General features: G+C 44.2%; 1 protein-coding gene across 1 annotated transcript; it reads right to left on the bottom strand.

The window, feature by feature from the left end:
• Positions 1 to 14,527: 14,527 nt before the first annotated feature.
• LOC308169189 (uncharacterized protein) lies at positions 14,528 to 18,348 on the bottom strand. Its single transcript, XM_080543848.1, has 3 exons — positions 18,173 to 18,348; positions 16,637 to 16,979; positions 14,528 to 15,171 (listed from the first exon to the last, which is right to left on the bottom strand). Exons 2-3 carry the CDS (start codon positions 16,950 to 16,952, stop codon positions 14,879 to 14,881), a joined length of 609 nt encoding a protein of 202 aa, XP_080399974.1. The 5' UTR covers positions 16,953 to 16,979; positions 18,173 to 18,348; the 3' UTR covers positions 14,528 to 14,878.
• Between the last annotated feature and the right edge of the window lie 1,069 nt (positions 18,349 to 19,417).

Here is a 19,417-nt window from a genome sequence, read left to right as displayed (position 1 = left end):
TATGTTGCTAAGTTACCCCCGCGAGGCTATTTTGCTACTTCCGCTAGCGCCACATACGCGATAGAATAGCCATTATACTCGACAATGTGGACATTACACACGACAATGTGGACATTAAACATGATATTATGGACCTTATACACGATATTATGAACGTTATACACGATATTAAAGTCATTTATTACCTTTCAGAGGCTGTTCAATGTTGCATTGTTTGTAGGCCGCCCTTCATCCTAACTACTTCCGTTTTTCACCAAGCTATCTTTGTCATGGCCTTATACACGATAAATAGTCGTTACACTCGACAATGTGGACATTAAGCACTATATTATGAACGTTATACACGCTATTATGAACGTTATACACGATATTAAAGTCATTTATTACCTTTCAGAGGCTGTTCCATCCTGTTTGCTTGCTCCCGCGACGCCATTTTGCTAACCTTCGTTAGGAACGCGCTAGCTAGCCCTGGCTTTACACTCGATAATTTAAGTATTTCTAACCTTTCAGAAGAAGTTTTAACGTGAATTATGTCCTTCCTAGGCTTACAAATCCTCTCATGTCTCTTCACAGTGCCAGACTAGAGTCAAGCTCAACAGGGTCTTCTTTCCCCGCTGATTCCGCCAAGCCCGTTCCCTTGAACCATGCGACTTATAGTCCAGTGCGACTTATATGTGGTTTTTTCCTCTTTATGACCCATTTTTGGCCTGCTGCGACTTATACTCGGGTGCGACTTATAGTCCGGAAAATACGGTATATATATTACCAGTTTTGACATCTTGAATGTTGTTGGTTTTTGTCACATAGTAAAAGTGGTGTTTTTACAGAATTCAAGGAAAAAGCAGTTTTTATAAAAACATTTTTTTTTTGTGTTGATCCGAAAAATGATCCGATCCGTGACTCAAAAACCGTGACCCGATCCGATCCGTGAGTTAGGTGATCCGTTACACCGCTAATGAACGCACACACCCAAGAACAACACTGCACGTGAAACGCCCAGATGTGAATCTGTGAAGACGTTTCAGTAGCTAGCAACATTCATGGTGTGGATAAATGGCTTCAGCAGAGCCAGAAGCAACGATTTAGTCCCGAAGAAAAACAGCACTTCTGTTGTAAGTATTTCGGGTTTAGGACGACAGATGTGCAACAAAAGCAGGTGTTGCGCACGACCTGTCGTGGAACAATCTCTACATCCAGAGGCAACGCCACAAACCTGTATCAGCACTTGAAAAAGTACCACGGGCAGCTCTATGACGAGTGTACGGTCAGAAACGGAGAGTTAAGTGAAAGTCCCGTAGCCCAGTCTAACGTTAAGCAAACTAGAGTTTTAGAGTCGTTTGCGGCTGTTACGCCGTATGAAAAGGGCTCACGAAGGCACCGTGAAATAACCAATTCCATCACACACTACCTCGCTAAAGACATGGGGCCCTATTATGCACTTCATAAGTCTTAAGCAATAAGACGAGGCGGTAGATCTAAACTTAAGACGTGGAGGCGTGGTCAAGGCCACTTTGCTATTATGCGTGCGGTAGTGGGCGCCTAAGACCCGGCGCTAAGCCCAGAAATTAGTCATGGGTGTGTTTTGGGCGTCTTCTCAATCAACCCAATCAGCGTGCCAGGTGCCATTCCCTTTAAGAACCGGCTGCGTTAAGTCATAAGCGCTATGCTATTATGCAGTTCATAGGCGCTAGACTTCATGCACGTTTTGAAACACGAGCGCGCCTCCGCGGTTTGCGCATGCGCGCTGACCCACTTCTTAAGAATACTCGTAAGACTTTTCACTTTTCAAAAAATGCCGGTTGAGAGAGGACGCTGGCGTTGCTTGTTCGCCGCTTCTCCGCCCGAAATCTAGACATACTTGCAGTATACAGAGTAGATTGTCCTACAAAGACACTTAGATTTAGATTTAGTAATTAAAAAAAGTATTAGACCCCTATACTTTCTTTCTTTATTTTTTTGTTTCTTTTTATTTTACTCCTCGATCTTTTCAGTGTGTAAAGCGTCTTTGAGTGTCTAGAAAAGCGCTATATAAGTCTAATGTTACAAACAAGATGGCAGCGCGCTCAGACGCGAGGCTTGGAGTGGCTTCAACGCTGGTGTTTTTTTGTGTTTTTAAGTACATTTGTATGTACATTTTTATTTTAGTACTTACAGGGAACGGCTGTGTAAATAGTACCTACAGCAGACTAGACTTACTAGAAGTTGGTGCGAAAAACGAGGGGACTGTAACAACGGAATTCTTGGAACAACAAAGGATTCCATTCGACCTAGCGCGGTCGACGGGTGAACAGTACTACGCTATCCCAACACTAAGGCGTAAACGGCGGAGGCGAGACCGTAAACAACGCCGAGGAGCAAGGGGAGGCCTGCTAGCAAGGCTGAGGAGAAGCCCAGACAAACCTGCTTTGCCGAGTATTTTCCTATCCAACGTCAGGTCCCTGACGAATAAGATGGATGAACTGAGACTACAAGTTGCCAAAAATAACATCGTGGGAGATAGCTGTGTGATGATTCTAACGGAGACCTGGCTAAATGAGACCATCGTGGACTCCGCGATTAGCTTGGAGGGACGGACACTTCACCGGGCAGACCGCACGCAGCTCAGCGGTAAGTCCCGCGGAGGCGGCCTGATAATATCGACGAAGGATAGCTGGTGCTTAAACACGAAAACTGTAAGTAGCCACTGCTCCCCAGACCTGGAATACTTGACTGTTAAATGCCGACCCACATACCTCCCGAGGGAATTCAACGCGGTGTACATTACATGTGTTTACATTGCGCCTAGCGCGGATGGTAGCCTAGCATTGGCGCGGCTATATGACGTCATCAGTGGTCAACAAAGCACAGACCCACAGGCAATTCACATTATAGCAGGAGATTTCAATCATGTCGACCTGAAGGCAGTACTACCCAAGTTCTATCAGCATGTGAAATGTGCAACAAGAGGAGAAAAAACACTGGACAAGGTTTACACCAACATCAAACATGCTTACAAGGCTAGTCCGCTAGCTCATCTAGGCATGTCTGACCATGTGTCAATCCTCCTGATCCCAGCATACACTACCATGGGGAAAAGTGCTCCCATCACCACTAAGACTGTCAGAACCTGGCCAGAAGGGTCCGCTCCACTGCAGATCTGCCTAAATGACACCCCATGGCAGGAATATGAGCATGAGGACCTGGAACAGTACACGTCGTCGGTTCTGAACCACATAGTGAACTGCACCAACTCAGTCACCGTGGACAAACGGGTCCGGGTCTACCCCAACACGAAGCCATGGATGACTGGGAAGGTCCAAAAACTGATCAACGAGAGGGACAACGCCTTCTTCGCAGGGAAGAGCACACCGCTGTACAGCACCACCAGGGCTAACCTAAAGCGCGGAATCAAAGCGGCCAAGGCAGACCACAGAGAGAAGATTGAGGAATGCTTCCTGAGCAACGACTCCAGGCGGATGTGGCAGGGGGTTCAGCACATGACAAACTTCAGAGCCAACAGGCTCACAGCCGCAGAGGACGACCCCCTGCTGGCGGGAAAGCTGAACACCTTCTACGCCCGGTTCGACGAGGGGTGAACGGAGGTAACCACAACACAAACACCACTCTCTCCAGCTCTCAGCAGCCTCACCCTCACAGAGCATGAAGTGAGACGCGTGCTGAAGGCGGTGGACCCCAGGAAAGCCTCGGGGCCGGATGGCGTCCTGGGACGGGTGCTGAGGGACTGCGCCGACCAGCTGGCCGGGGTTTTCACCAACATCTTCAACCAGTCCCTGTCCCAGGCCACCATCCCACCCTGCCTGAAAACCTCAACTATCATCCCAGTCCCGAAGAAAAGCACGGTGAGCTGCCTAAACGACTACCGCCCGGTGGCACTCACACCAATCATCATGAAGTGCTTCGAGAAACTAGTCCGGGCCCACATACTCACACGCCTCCCGCCCAACCTGGATCCATACCAGTTCGCCTACAGAGCCCACAGGTCCACAGAGGACGCCATCGCGACGACTCTCCACACCACTCTATCCCACCTGGAGAGGGGAAATAGCTACGCGAGACTGCTCTTTGTGGACTTCAGCTCCGCCTTCAACACCATCCTTCCAGACAGGCTAGTGACCAAACTACTAGACCTGGGTCTACCACACTCTATATGTGCATGGATCAAGGACTTCCTGACCGACCGCCCCCAGAGGGTGCGGGTGGGCCCCCACACCTCCACAGCCCTCAGACTCAGCACTGGGTCCCCCCAGGGCTGCGTGCTAAGCCCCATCCTCTACAACCTCTACACCTACGACTTCACCCCCGTCCACCCCAGCAACTCCATCGTAAAGTTTGCAGACGACACCACCGTGGTGGGATGCATCTCGGGGGGGACGAGGCGGCGTACAGGGATGAGGTAGAGCAACTGAGCAAGCTGTGCAAGGTTAACAACCTGCTGCTGAACAAGTCAAAGACCCAGGAAATCATCGTAGACTTCAGGAGGAAAAAGTCCGAGATCCAGTCCCTGCTCATCGACGGAGAGAGCGTGGAGAGAGTCTCAACCCTCCGATTCCTGGGGATGCACATGCGGGATGACCTGACCTGGAAGGACAACACAAAAGACACCATCAAGAAGGCACAACAGCGGCTATACATCCTGAGAGTCCTCAGGAAGGAACACAGCAAGCAGGAGATACTGGTGACCTTCTACCGCGGCGCAGTGGAGAGCATCCTCACCTACGGCATCTGCAACTGGTTCTCCAGCTGCACTACCACGGAGAGAAATGCGCTACAGAGAGTCGTGAGAACAGCACAGAAGATCACCGGCGCCCCCCTCCCCTCTCTGGAAGAGCTGTACAACACACGCTGTCTCAGGAAGGCCTCCAAGATCTCCAGGGACCCTACCCACCCTGGGTACGAACTAGGGATGCACGATATGCATTTTTCCCAACCGATACCGATATTTACCCGCTTCTCGTGGCCGATAACCGATATGATAACCGATATATATATATATTTAAAAAAAAATCCTAGCACCAGGGGAGCCCCCCCTCCCAAATGTCGTTGTTTGGTACCTGTACTATATTAATGACAATAAAGACCATTCATTCATTCATTCATTCAAACATGGACATGATATGATAACCGATATGAGAACAGATATAATTTCACAGTTGATAACCTGTAGTTCATGCACACCTGAAGGTAAGAAAGGCTATGTAGTGAGCAAAGATTGATGATTTAATATTCCATAGTGATCTCACCAAATCTAACTTACATCACTATTGTTAACACAACAAAGAGAACACTTCTGACTCTTCAAATGTTCATTTATTATTTCCTCTAACAAACAGAATCTGTTATAGACAGTGCACAATGCTTTTTTTAGCCAAGATCTGGCCTCCTTTTATGAAAACAAAAAAGGCTCACCTAAGAGTAATTTATTACCGCGGATGGCTGTCGCAGTATGCGAACCGGAGAACTCCTGCGCATGCAGCAGTGTCTTCATATTGAAGTCCTCATCCAGCCACTGGGCCGTCAAACTAAGCATACTGACTGGACTAACGTCAGAAGTCCATATGTCCGTGGTAAAACTTATCTGGCTTACGCTAGTATCGATCAGACTATGGATGTGTGTGGCGACTGGATCATACAGAGCAGGCAGGCACACGTCTGCAAAATAGCGGCGACTTGGGAGTGTATACCGGGGCTCTAAATGTGAAATTAGCTGGCGAAATCCTTTATCTTCTACTACAGAGAAAGGCTGGTCGTCGAGGGCCATCAACTCCATTATTTTTTCATTGATTGCTTGAGCCTTTGAGCTGTCTGCTGTCTTCCTGCAGTTTTCAAATGCGTGTTCAATGTGTTGCACCGCGGCTAGGCTACGGCTTCTGAAGACTAGGCTACCACCGCGGCTAGGCTACTGCTTCTGAAGGCTAGGCTACCACCGCGGCTAGGCTACTGCTTCTGAAGGCTAGGCTACCACCGCGGCTAGGCTACTGCTTCTGAAGACTAGGCTACCACCGCGGCTAGGCTACCTTCTGAAGGCTAGGCTACCACCGCGGCTAGGCTACCTAGTGCTTGATATTCCTTCCATACAGCGTGCTTGCAATGGTGAATCTTAAGGTGACTTAAGGTGACCTTTGCCCTCCTCTCCGAACTTTTGTCGAACATGTGTTGCAAATTGCAAACGCACTATCTGCCTCAGAAACTCTGCAGAATGTCCACACCGGGGAAGGCAGGTTTCGCTCTCGTCTCGTCTATACACTGCGTGCCTGTACGCAGGCGCAGCAGCATGAACGCGTCAACCGGAAGCAGAAATATTTCCGGCTTCATATTATCGGTTAAATATCGGCAACATTTTTATAAAACCGATAAATACAGATAAACATTAATTTCACATTATCGGGCCGATAAATATCGGTGCCGATAATATCGTGCATCCCTAGTACGAACACTTTACCCGGCTGCCCTCGAAAAGGCGGTTCAGGACCTTGGCCGCAAGGACAAACAGACTGAAGAACAGCTTCTACCACAGGGCCGTCCAGGCCCTGAACACAGCAAAGACCTAGGTTCTGGGCCCTGGACAGTCTGGACGGATTGATGGCAGCTGCTGGACTGAAAAAATCTGGTGTAGTGCTGAGGCACAAATATGTACATTTCAAGCCTGCAAACTGCGACACTTTAAATAAATGTGCAATAACACTATTGTGCAATATGACAACCCTAGTCGTCTATCTGTACAGTATAGTACAGTGGATAGTGTACATAGCCTTTATTTATGTAAACCAGCTCCTTCCCTTCTTGTGATTTTTTTAAAAAGTGTTTTTTTTCTTCTTTCCTAACACCAGGAGAGCCACCCCTCCTAAATTTCGTTGTTTGGTACCTGTACTGTAGCAATGACAATAAAGACCATTAATTCATTCATTCATAATGTATTATTATTATTATTATTATTATTATACCTACACCTCGTTCCACATTAATTTACTGTTCTGCACCTGATCTGCCAGAGGAAGATGCCCCAGGAGTCTGGTTCCTCTGAAGGTGTCTTCCTCCCAGGGAGTTTTTCCCTGTCACTGTGCCCTGTATTTTTCTTTTTTGCTTGCCTTGCTATTTGGGGGGGGGGGGGGGAGTCTATGGCTCGCTGTTAGATCATATTGTCTGTATTGTTTTTTTGTGATTAAATGGGAGAGGAGACTATGACACTCGCCACTATACAACAACAACTTACCATCCGTCTCTTCGATCTCCACTTCTACTCCGGCCTCTTGTTTCACCATCACTCCCTCCTCCCTTATTTCTTCTCCTCTGTCCTCTTCTTTCACCATCACACCCTTCTGCATTACAGCTGCACCTCCATCTTCTTCTTTAACTACTAGTCCTTTCTCCTTAATTTCTTCTTCTTTCACCATCACTGCTTTCTCCTCCACTTCTTCTTTCACCTTCAAGCCATTCATCTCTACATCTTCTTCCTCCTGCTTCACTGCCACCATCTCTGGACCCCACTGTGGGCTTTTGGGGCGTTTGGCTGGAGGACCACAGCCAGATCCGGGGGACTCTGTGGACTCTGGTTCATACATGGTTGCTGCTCTGTGGAGAAACCGCAGCTAGAAACAAAAGAGGCACAAACAATCAAATCGAAGGTTAGATTATGAATTACACTCAAACAATTCACTGAAATCCCATCTAGGCTGATGTGACATGTACTGCAAATACAATAATCTATGGATTATTGACTGCATTTGTTTGTAATTGATCATTGTGTATTAGCCTGTGGTCACTAACAGAGCTACACCTATGAACGGCCACAGTCGCACAAAGCACCGTTTAGTTTAATATTAAATGTGACTGGCTAAACTAGCTGGCTAGCAGACCAATCTTCGACGCTAGCTTTCGTCCTCATTGACAAACTCAACACATACTGCACACTTAAACTAATTTGCTCATCATCAGACAATCATGTAACTATTAGAATTAATTAAAGAAGCGTAACTAAAACGGTATGGATTAATAGTTTTGTTGAACAGTCATATGCCTGAGGTCTGAGGCTGAAACGGTCGTCTGTAACCATGGTAACAGGTCAAAGAAACGGTCGTCTGTAACCATGGTAACAGGTCAAAGAAACGGTCGTCTGTAACCATGGTAACAGGTCAAAGAAACGGTCGTCTGTAACCATGGTAACAGGTCAAAGAAACGGTCGTCTGTAACCATGGTAACAGGTCAGAAACGGTCGTCTGTAACCATGGTAACAGGTCAGAAACGGTCGTCTGTAACCATGGTAACAGGTCAGTTCGGACGGAGTCGCTATCTGACTCTAACTTTCAAAATAAACATTTCGACCAGCGCGTCTCTCCTTTGTTAACTGAACATGTTCAATAGTGTTTCGACAAACATGATATTATTATTGTACACAGACAGTAGCAGGTTCTATCGCTCGTTTAGACAGCTGCTATCGTTGTTATACTCGTTAGCTTAGCACTGTTAGCTATGGTTAGCACACTGTCCATGGGCAACACGAGTCTTTTGTCTTTTGAACCTAGCTCAGGCTAGCTAGCTGTCTGGCTCTACTCCATATGAACCTAGCTCAGGCTAGCTAACTGGCTGGCTCTACTCCATATGAACCTAGCTCAGGCTAGCTAGCTGGCTGGCTCTACTCCATATGAACCTAGCTCAGGCTAGCTAGCTGGCTGGCTCTACTCCATATGAACCTAGCTCAGGCTAGCTAGCTGTCTGGCTCTACTCCATATGAACTTAGCTCAGGCTAGCTAGCTGTCTGGCTCTACTCCATATGAACCTAGCTCAGGCTAGCTAGCTGTCTGGCTCTACTCCATATGAACCTAGCTCAGGCTAGCTAGCTGGCTCTCGTCAATGTTTCACCAACTCCTACCGTTTAGTTCGGCGCCTCCGTTGTTGTTGAAACTAGTGTCGCTGTCCCAGTCTCTGTAATAAAGGTATAATATAGGATATTTCCTAGTCTAAATAAACGTATGAAGCCTTTATTCATTCATACTATAATGAAGTAGTAGTGAGATCATAGACAAAACAACAGAACGTCCCGCGTAGATGTTCGATTAGGCGCAGGGTGATGACGTTTAACCGACGCGCAGGGGGATGACGTTTAACCGACGCGTTTTGATGAGCTGGCGCTTCAACTGTCCTCACTCGCCTCTCCTCAGAGAGCCAGAGGTTCAGAGGATGAGCGGGATGTTGAGGTCTCGCGGGCTTTCAGGTGGACAAGGCTGAATTAGTTAAAACCGAAGAAGAGACACTGAAAATCAAAGCTGAGAAGGAGAAAATCTTATTGGAAAAAATGAAGCTTAGTTTGGAGATACTTAAACTGCAAGAAGAATTGAAATCAAGTTTCAATTCAACTACAAGAAATGTAGTTTAGCCTTTGTTTTAGCAATAGCCTACTAATAGTTTTATTGTCATTAGTAATGACATCTAATGTGTCTTGGGTCCACACAGCAAAGCAATAGGCCTACAATACAAACAATTAATACAAAATTCCTATAAAATAATAATTCAAGAATAATAAAAGAAAATCTAAACGTGATAAGATATGATTTAAAACAATGTATTGTTGCAGCAAAACAAATGATACAACATGTCAATATTAAATAAACAATTTAATTTGTTATAACTATACGGCTCATGTGTCTTTTTATTGTACAATATTCAAACTAAATAAATGTAGAAATGCAGAAACTGAACAGTTCACACCATCTTCTCTTCAGCACACAGATGCATCGCTCAATTATGTTCCGGGTCTTGCAGTGGGCGTGGTAGAACCTCTCCTGAGCCTCGTTTGTTTGTTTGTTTGTTTGTTTGTTTGTTTGTTTGTTTATTAGGATCCCCATTAGCTAACACCATGACATTAGCTAGTCTTCCTGGGCTGGGTTTCCGTTAACCGGCAATTACCGGTCTTTGTCCGGTAACATTTGGTGAAGTCCGACAAATTGAAAAGTCGTCGGACATATTGTCCGGTGAAAATAATTCCCTTTGAATACAATTCGCTAAAGCTGGCTGGGTGCGTTCGTAAACACGCTCTGGAAATCCGATCAGCACTCGCGGAACGCCTCTCGTCCAATCGAACGACTCGGTCGCTCTGTGACATCGAAGCCAGCGTGCGCTCCGGCGCTCTCAGAGCGTGTTTACGAACGCACCCCTAGAAGTTTCCAGCCAGCTAGCTGAAGCTGCTACACACACCAGAGCCATGGCGACCGAACGGCAAGTTAAACAACATACTATAAAAGTGACATTGTTTTACTCATTACTCATACGTTTGTTGTCATTCGGCGGTGCTAATAGTCGCTTTCTTTTTTAATTTATTTAATTTATTTTATTTTAGCAGTTTCCCCGAAAGTTAAGTGTGTGTTTTTATATCACTATTTGCACTTCTGGTTAGATGCTAAACTGCATTTTGTTGTCTGGTACTTGTACTCTGCAATGACAATAAAGTTGAATCTCACCTAATCTAATCTAATCTAATCTAAAATAATCTAAAATAATCCCATCACTATTACTCCCTATTTTCATCAGTGTTTCAATCCTTGAATCTGTGATGGAAATCAAGCAAAGCCACTTCAAGTCTCCCCACCACTGACAGCGCTGGGTGTGCCTTTCCTTACACTCTCGGTTATTCCCTGTGGATTTAAAAAACGGTGTTTTGGTTTCTATAATGTGGTCTATTCTCAGTGTTGACGAGCAGCTCAGGGGGCTTTGAGATGGCGAACAGCTAATTAAAGGAGTAATTCCACTCAAAAGGGTAGAAGTAAGCTGACTGTCTGTCTGTCTGTCTGTCTATCTGTCTGTCTGTCTGTCTGTCTGTCTGTCTGTCTGTCTGTCTGTCTCTCTGTCAGTGTGCTGGACTACCTATGACTTCCATGGTACCTGGGAACGCGTTGTCGGAGAGAAACGCCCTCTGTACAAAGGACCTACTGACCAAAATCCCTGTTCCCCGTAGCCTACATGCTTGCACTGTTACTGTTCAATAAAATGTTATACATCTAGACATTGTGGTATTTCTTTATATACGTATCCCAGACTGCCTATCAATTGTTTCTCAATAAACAGTTATGTTCTTCCCATTGTCATACTCCCGAGCTAAACGAAATGCCTTCCCAACCAGCGAGACTTATAGAAATGACGTTGTTTTATTGATAATAAAAAAAAGGGTAAAACTGTAAAGAGAAAATAGAAAACTCACATTAATCCCAAACAATTTAACAAACTTCAGTTAACGTAATGTGGAGTCCGTTCATTGATCGATGCTGTCTGTTCAGTTCCCAGTGAGGCGCCCGTTCAGCGCTGGACCCGTTCAGCGCTGGATTTGACGCATGGCATAGCGCGCATGCGTCAAATCATGTTATATTAGTATATATTATATAGCTCGCATCTAATCGTATCGGATGAGAAATAGACATTAAATGGCATATATAGGCCGCTACACAACAGTAATCACCGCGACAAACAGCTATATTAGATTTGGAGAAAAAAAATATATGATTTTGAAAAAAAAAAAAAATATTATATTTTAATATGATGACCGGAATATATCACGTTTGTCCGGTAAATCGAATTCTTCCCGGACACGATGTCCGACGGCAAATTTTTCTAACGGAAACCCTGTTCCTGGGGTCCGACACAAAAATCATATTTGAACAATTGTCAACATTATATACATAAAGACAATTGTCAACATTATATACATACATACATCATAATAACAAAAGAAAATAAGAAAAAATAAAAAAATAAAATAATAATCTCTTCAAGTGTGAGAATATCTGCTCTATCTAAAATCCAGCAATTTGCCAAAATCTCTAACAAATTCTTCAGACAGTCTCCAGTATTCTCTCTCGAAGGACAAGAACTCCCTCCCCATAGTGATCCGCAACACCCCCACCCTGGACTCCTTCAAATCAGCCCTTCAAACCCATCTGTTCACCAAGGCCTTTGGCCCCTAGTCACTGTTTCTGTTTTGCTTTGTTTGTTTTCTGTTTTGTCTGTCTGACCATTCCCCTTTAGAATTGTAAAGCGTCCTTGGGTTTTCTAGTTATTATTGAATGAATGAATGAATGAATGGTCTTTATTGTCATTGCTATAGTACAGGTACCAAACAACGAAATTTAGGAGGGGTGGCTCCCCTGGTGCTAGGAAAGAAAAAAAAAACGAAAAAAAAAACACGAAGGGAACGAGCTGGTTTACATAAAATTATTATTATTATTATTAAGAAGCCGATCTTCTTTCCGCAGTGGGCTGACAAAGGTATTCAAATATTCCAAGAGGATCACATCTCAGGACAGCAAGGTTTCTGTGAATTCCAAGATGTACAAAGATATCTCTTCATCTCCTGAGCACTTCCTGTTTTCTGTTTTTACAATTGCGGGCAGCAATGCGCTCCCAGGGTGTTCCATGGGGAACGGATGTGGAAACTCACAGTCCCCTCCCCTCCCCACCAGGGGGCTCCGTCTGATCCTCAGCACCCCCTCCCCTCCCCACCAGGGGGCTCCGTCTGATCCTCAGCACCCCCTCCCCTCCCCACCAGGGGGCTCCGTCTGACCCTCAGCACCCCCTCCCCTCCCCACCAGAGGGCTCCGTCTGACCCTCAGCACCCCCTCCCCTCCCCACCAGGGGGCTCCGTCTGACCCTCAGCACCCCCTCCCCTCCCCACCAGGGGGCTCCGTCTGACCCTCAGCACCCCCTCCCCTCCCCACCAGGGGGCTCCGTCTGATCCTCAGCACCAAAGGCACAAACACAATGGCGTTATACATGGCCTCATAAAAAACCTTTGCCACTTGATAGGCAAGGCAAGGCAAGGCAAGGCAAGGCAAGGCAAGGCAAGGCAAGTTTATTTGTATAGCACATTTCATACAACAGGGGCAATTCAAAGTGCTTTACATGCATTATTAAAAAATACAGCAAGAGGAGCATAGGAAGCAATTTGCCAAAATCGACTAGACTATGGATGATGGATATCAATAACTCCTCAGATTTGGATTGGCATACTATTCGGTCAAACATCTCCCTGGCATCCAGGAATCCAAACCACCAAATGATACACTATAAATGTATTCATAGGTCTTATCCAACGTCCCAAAGATTACAACAAATGAAACTTAGAGATAATACATATTGCGACTTTTGTCCAGACAACACCATTGGCACTTACTGTATATACGGTTTGGCAGTGCCTGGAGGTTAACAGCTTTTGGGAAGAGGTGGCAGAAAGCACTATGTCCAACATTCTCCAGACTACCCGGCTTCTACCCTGATATCACCCCTAATTGCAACAAATGCAAAAACAACGAGGCTACTCTTATTCACATGTACTGGCTATATCCTCGCCTACAAGAGTTGTGGAGGGATGTCTTTCATACCCTGTTCAGTATCTTAAAGCAGAATCTAGACACAGATCCCCTGACAGCTGTATTTGGTACTACTGGTGAAGACAGCCCTCGACTGACTTGTGCAGAGTGCTGCATGGTGACAGTTGCCTCACTCTTGGCGTGCGATTCTGCTCAAGTGGAAGAATGCTGCCCTGCCCACACCTAGCCAGTGGCTTCGAGACATAATCTCTTGCTTTAATTTGTAGATGCTGCACTTGCTGCAGGGTTCCTACAAGTTTCAACAAGCCACATTTAATACCTTTTAAGACCTCTTTGAATAGAATTTTAGACCTATTCGCGACACCATATGATAGCTTTTTGTCATCCTCGAGGTGATGAAATTAGGGATTTCACTGCCATACAGAAAAAAAAGGAAGTGAATTGGCATTTTTTTGGTTCCAGCTTGATTACTTTCCGCGTAAATAGATGTGGTCAGATTGATTTCCTTGCAGGATCTCGTTTTTAAGACCTAGCACCTCATTTTTAAACCGAATAACTGAAATGTAAGACATTTTAGGCCTTGAAAATCGGATTGCTGGATTTTAAACTTTACGGCTTTTTAAGACCCACGCGGGAACCCTGCACTTGTCAGTCAGTGGAGATTTTATAAGACCTGGAGACGCTTTTTGACAAAACTTCCATAACACCCAAACGATATAGCATGTTGCACATTCCAGCTCTGCACTTAATATAAAAATATAAAAACAACAACTTCAAACAAACAAGATTGTTGTTGCTTCATATGTCCATGCATATGAAGTCACCAGGGGGCCGTTCCACTAACGTTGATTAGTATATCGGCGATTAAAATAAATCAGGCGATCAGGCAACTCGGGATTGGAATTCAAGCCTCAGGTGATTCCTCGAACGAGGATCAGGCTTGTGTCATGAGTGTTCACAGAACACCGGCTTAGAAATCCTCGATATGGGCGCGTGCACACAGACATAAAGAGCCCCGAAGAGTCGATCTGTCGAAATGAAGATACTCCACTCTGCAGGGGTCCTACATTTGCACAGCATTCCGAATTATTGATCTTTATGAAGATGTTACAGGTCCCGCCTTGGTAAGGGGCGGGGCCAGCAACGTATAGGGATCTGTTTTATGTAGAAAGACGAAATAAAACAGGAGAGATCATATTGCTTGTTTAGCAGGCTGTGTAATCTTTATTTACTTAACATCAAATTAATCTTCTCTTTATGCACTCTCATTGTTCCCCATGCATCTCAACAACCTTCCTTTCCAACCAACAATCATCATAACCTAACAAACTTCCATGTACACATCACACCATGTACACATCATATTTCTACCTGCACTTCATGCAATACTAAACCAATTAAATAAATTGACCTATTAACACTAACTGTTACGCTCCTTACTGTTTTTATTACAGTTCACTATAATCTTATTATCTATATTTTATTATTATATTTTATTATCTTCAACACAATATTCAAAATATATCAGCCTCTGTCCAGCAAACTACATATTTACATACAAAACTAAGCTAAGCCAAGGTGTGTGGGTGAGATGCATACATTTCAGAGTCCTGGGCATCATACAGCAGTGTCATGATGTTTCTTTTGACCCTTGTTTTGATTGCTAGGTCTTTTATTTGCCTAAGTTCAGTTGCAACCAGATTTTCAAATGAAGCCTCTGGATCATTGCGCTGCTTGGCACCGATAGCCAGGACTTTTGACGACATCTCCTTTAAGGTAGCAAGCTTCTGGAGCTCGATGTGTTTCAGCAGACGTGTATTTCGGGTCCTCAAAGATGTGGCCCTGGTCTTCACCTCCTCAACTGAAAAGAAAAAAAAAACATTACAAGAGGTATTGTCATTGTATTTGCATGCATGAGCGTTATGAACATAATTATGTTCCATCATCAGCCAAGTGCTCATTTCAAACAGAAGAATGGACAATTGGGGCACAGACATTTCTTTTAATGCACACGCTCCCTTGCCCTCCCTCCCTACCTCTGTCTCTCCCTCCTCCATCTCTCTCCCTCCGCCTCCCTCCCTCTTCCCCTCTCTCCCCCCTCTCTCCCTCCCACTCCATCCCTTTTCCTCCCTCTCTATATTGATTGTTTAATAATATTGTTGTTAGCTGTTACAGCTGGACTTTATTTTCAGGCAAGCTGGGGTGGATAGCTGACATGTCAACTGTTGTTGTCATAGATCTAGATGTAGAGGTGGACACTTTACAAAAACACTTTACAAAAACGTCTGTTGGGTCGCTTTAAAAATAAATAAACGCAAATTAAATCGCAATCGCAATATCTGTCCAAATAATCGCAATTAGATTTTTTCCCCCAAATCGTGCAGCCCTAATTTGTAATCCCACAGTAATGCTGTGAGGCTACGGTGGTTAAGGGACAGGCCCTACCAGGAGACTGACCTACACTACAGACCCCTGATCTCCATAACAGACTGTGTTTACCACCACAAATTAATTAATTTATGCCCAGCCAAATCCATGTTTAGAGGTAGCTAGCTAACATTACATTAATCATACTCGTAAGACTTTTCACTTTTCAAAAAATGCCGGTTGAGAGAGGACGCTGGCGTTGCTTGTTCGCCGCTTCTCCGCCCGAAATCTAGATATACTTGCAGTATACAGAGTAGATTGTCCTACAAAGACACTTAGATTTAGATTGAGTAATTTAAAAATTTATTATGAATGAATGAATGAATTAATTAATGAATTAATGAATGAATGGTCTTTATTGTCATTGCTACAGTACAGGTACCAAACAACGAAATTTAGGAGGGGTGGCTCCCCTGGTGTTAGGAAAGAAAAAAATAAAAAATAAAAATAAAAATAAAAATAAATAAAAAGTTAGACCCCTATACTTTCTTTCTTTCTTTTTTTGTTTCTTTTTATTTTACTCCTCAATCTTTTCAGTGTGTAAAGCGTCTTTGAGTGTCTAGAAAAGCGACTATATAAGTCTAATGTATTATTATTATTATTATTATTATTATTATTATTATTATTATACCTACACCTCGTTCCACATTAATTTACTGTTCTGCACCTGATCTGCCAGAGGAAGATGCCCCAGGAGTCTGGTTCCTCTGAAGGTGTCTTCCTCCCAGGGAGTTTTTCCCTGTCACTGTGCCCTGTATTTTTCTTTTTTGCTTGCCTTGCTATTTGGGGGGGGGGGGGGAGTCTAGGGCTCGCTGTTAGATTATATTGTCTGTATTGTTTTTTTGTGATTAAATGGGAGAGGAGACTATGACACTCGCCACTATACAACAACAACTTACCATCCGTCTCTTCGATCTCCACTTCTACTCCGGCCTCTTGTTTCACCATCACTCCCTCCTCCCTCATTTCTTCTCCTCTGTCCTCTTCTTTCACCATCACACCCTTCTGCATTACAGCTGCACCTCCATCTTCTTCTTTAACTACTAGTCCTTTCTCCTTCATTTCTTCTTCTTTCACCTTCAAGCCATTCATCTCTACATCTTCTTCCTCCTGCTTCACTGCCACCATCTCTGGACCCCACTGTGTGCTTTTGGGGCGTTTGGCTGGAGGACCACAGCCAGATCCGGGGGACTCTGTGGACTCTGGTTCATACATGGTTGCTGCTCTGTGGAGAAACCGCAGCTAGAAACAAAAGAGGCACAAACAATCAAATCGAAGGTTAGATTATGAATTACACTCAAACAATTCACTGAAATCCCATCTAGGCTGATGTGACAAATGACTGCATTTGTTTGTAATTGATCATTGTGTATTAGCCTGTGGTCACTAACAGAGCTACACCTATGAACGGCCACAGTCGCACAAAGCACCGTTTAGTTTCGTATTAAATGTGACTGGCTAAACAAGCTGGCTAGCAGACCAATCTTCGACGCTAGCTTTCGTCCTCATTGACAACAAACTCAACACATACTGCACACTTAAACTAATTTGCTCATCATCAGACAATCATGTAACTATTAGAATTAATTAAAGAAGCGTAACTAAAACGGTATGGATTAATAGTTTTGTTGAACAGTCATATGACTGAGGTCTGAGGCTGAAACGGTAGTCTGTAACCATGGTAACAGGTCAAAGAAACGGTCGTCTGTAACCATGGTAACAGGTCAAAGAAACGGTCGTCTGTAACCATGGTAACAGGTCAAAGAAACGGTCGTCTGTAACCATGGTAACAGGTCAGAAACGGTCGTCTGTAACCATGGTAACAGGTCAGTGCGGACGGAGTCGCTATCTGACTCTAACTTTCAAAATAAACATTTCGACCAGCATGTCTCTCCTTTGTTAACTGAACATGTTCAATAGTGTTTCGACAAACATGATATTATTATTGTACACAGACAGTAGCAGGTTCTATCGCTCGTTTAAACAGCTGCTATCGTTGTTATACTCGTTAGCTTAGCACTGTTAGCTATGGTTAGCACACTGTCCATGGGCAACACGAGTCTTTTGTCTTTTGAACCTAGCTCAGGCTAGCTAGCTGTCTGGCTCTACTCCATATGAACCTAGCTCAGGCTAGCTAGCTGTCTGGCTCTACTCCATATGAACCTAGCTCAGGCTAGCTAGCTGGCTGGCTCTACTCCATATGAACCTAGCTCAGGCTAGCTATCTGGCTGGCTCTACTCCATATGAACCTAGCTCAGGCTAGCTAGCTGTCTGGCTCTACTCCATATGAACCTAGCTCAGGCTAGCTAGCTATCTGGCTCTACTCCATATGAACCTAGCTCAGGCTAGCTAGCTGGCTGGCTCTACTCCATATGAACCTAGCTCAGGCTAGCTAGCTGTCTGGCTAGCTCCGTCAATGTGTCACCAACTCCTACCGTTTAGTTCGGCGCCTCCGTTGTTGTTGAAACTAGTGTCGCTGTCCCAGTCTCTGTATTAAAGGTATAATATAGGATATTTCCTAGTCTAATAAACGTATGAAGCCTTTATTCATTCATACTATAATGAAGTAGTAGTGAGATCATAGACAAAACAACAGAACGTCCCGCGTAGATGTTCGATTAGGCGCAGGGTGATGACGCGTTTTGATGAGCTGGCGCTTCAACTGTCCTCACTTCCAAGTATATCCAGCTGCAGACATCAAATCTATCACCCGGAAACTTGATGGACCATATTTGGTTGGAGTGGTTGGAGCGCGTCATCATACCGCCTGCATATTTGCATAGACTACGTCATCGCCTTACTACGGTGGGAACGTCACAGACAGAATTTGTGTTATTTTAGCTGTTTACCAAAACATCTTAGTTACAGTCATACACAAGTTACAGTCATATAATGCATATGAATGAATGAATGAATCTTTATTTCGAACATGATTTAAAAATAAAAATAATAAATAACAAATAACTAATATGTAGAGTACAGTCCTATCAAGTGTTCGAAAAGGAGTAGGAAGAAGCCTGTCCTACCCCTGTTTATACTTAACAATTATGCTTACATTATATAATCCAATTCATTAATACATATATTTCAGTATCATCCGTTCTAATACTTTTTCATTAAAAATAATTTAAACCTTTTTTTAAATAGAGCAATATTTCTGCTTTCCTTCATATTTTCCTCTAGCCCATTCCATATGGTAACTCCGTAGAATGATATGCACCTGCTCCTGAGATGGGTGCGAGCATAACCCTTGTTAAAGTTGTGGTTACCTCTCAAATGACCTCTCCCCTTATCCCTCTCTATAAATCATTTGTTAATGTTACGTGGGAGTTCTTGAGTCTTTGCTTTATACATTAACTGTCCATGAGCTTTAAGGCATTTGACATTAGGAACAAGTTATTAGTGTGATCATGATATCCGACCTTATGTACAATCCTCATAGCTTTTTTCTGTAGTGTAATCAATGGGTTTAAAGTGCTTTTATATTCATTTCCCCATATCTCCACACAGTAACTCAAATAGGGTAAGACAAGACAACAATATAGAGTATACAACATCCTCTGTTCCAGAATATGTTTTGCCCTGCACAATACTGCAATTCTCCTTGATACTTTGGATCTAACGTGTCTTATATGAGATTTCCAACAGAATTTACTGGGCTTAAAGTGCAGACTCTCAGT

The sequence above is a fragment of the Nansenia antarctica genome (genome assembly GCF_963989245.1).
Source record: "Nansenia antarctica genome assembly, chromosome: 13".
In the NCBI taxonomy this organism is placed as follows: domain Eukaryota; kingdom Metazoa; phylum Chordata; class Actinopteri; order Argentiniformes; family Microstomatidae; genus Nansenia; species Nansenia antarctica.
Note: the sequence above shows the minus strand (reverse complement) of the source record. Positions and strands in the feature narration are given on the sequence as shown.

Excerpts from the sequence above, each read along its gene's own strand:
- LOC308169189 (XM_080543848.1), bottom strand. The coding sequence starts at position 16,952 with ATGTATGAACCAGAGTCCACAGAGTCCCCCGGATCTGGCTGTGGTCCT. Across the intron at positions 15,172-16,636 it reads GGAGATCGAAGAGACGGATG|TTGAGGAGGTGAAGACCAGG; the intron begins GTAAGTTGTTGT and ends TTTTCTTTTCAG.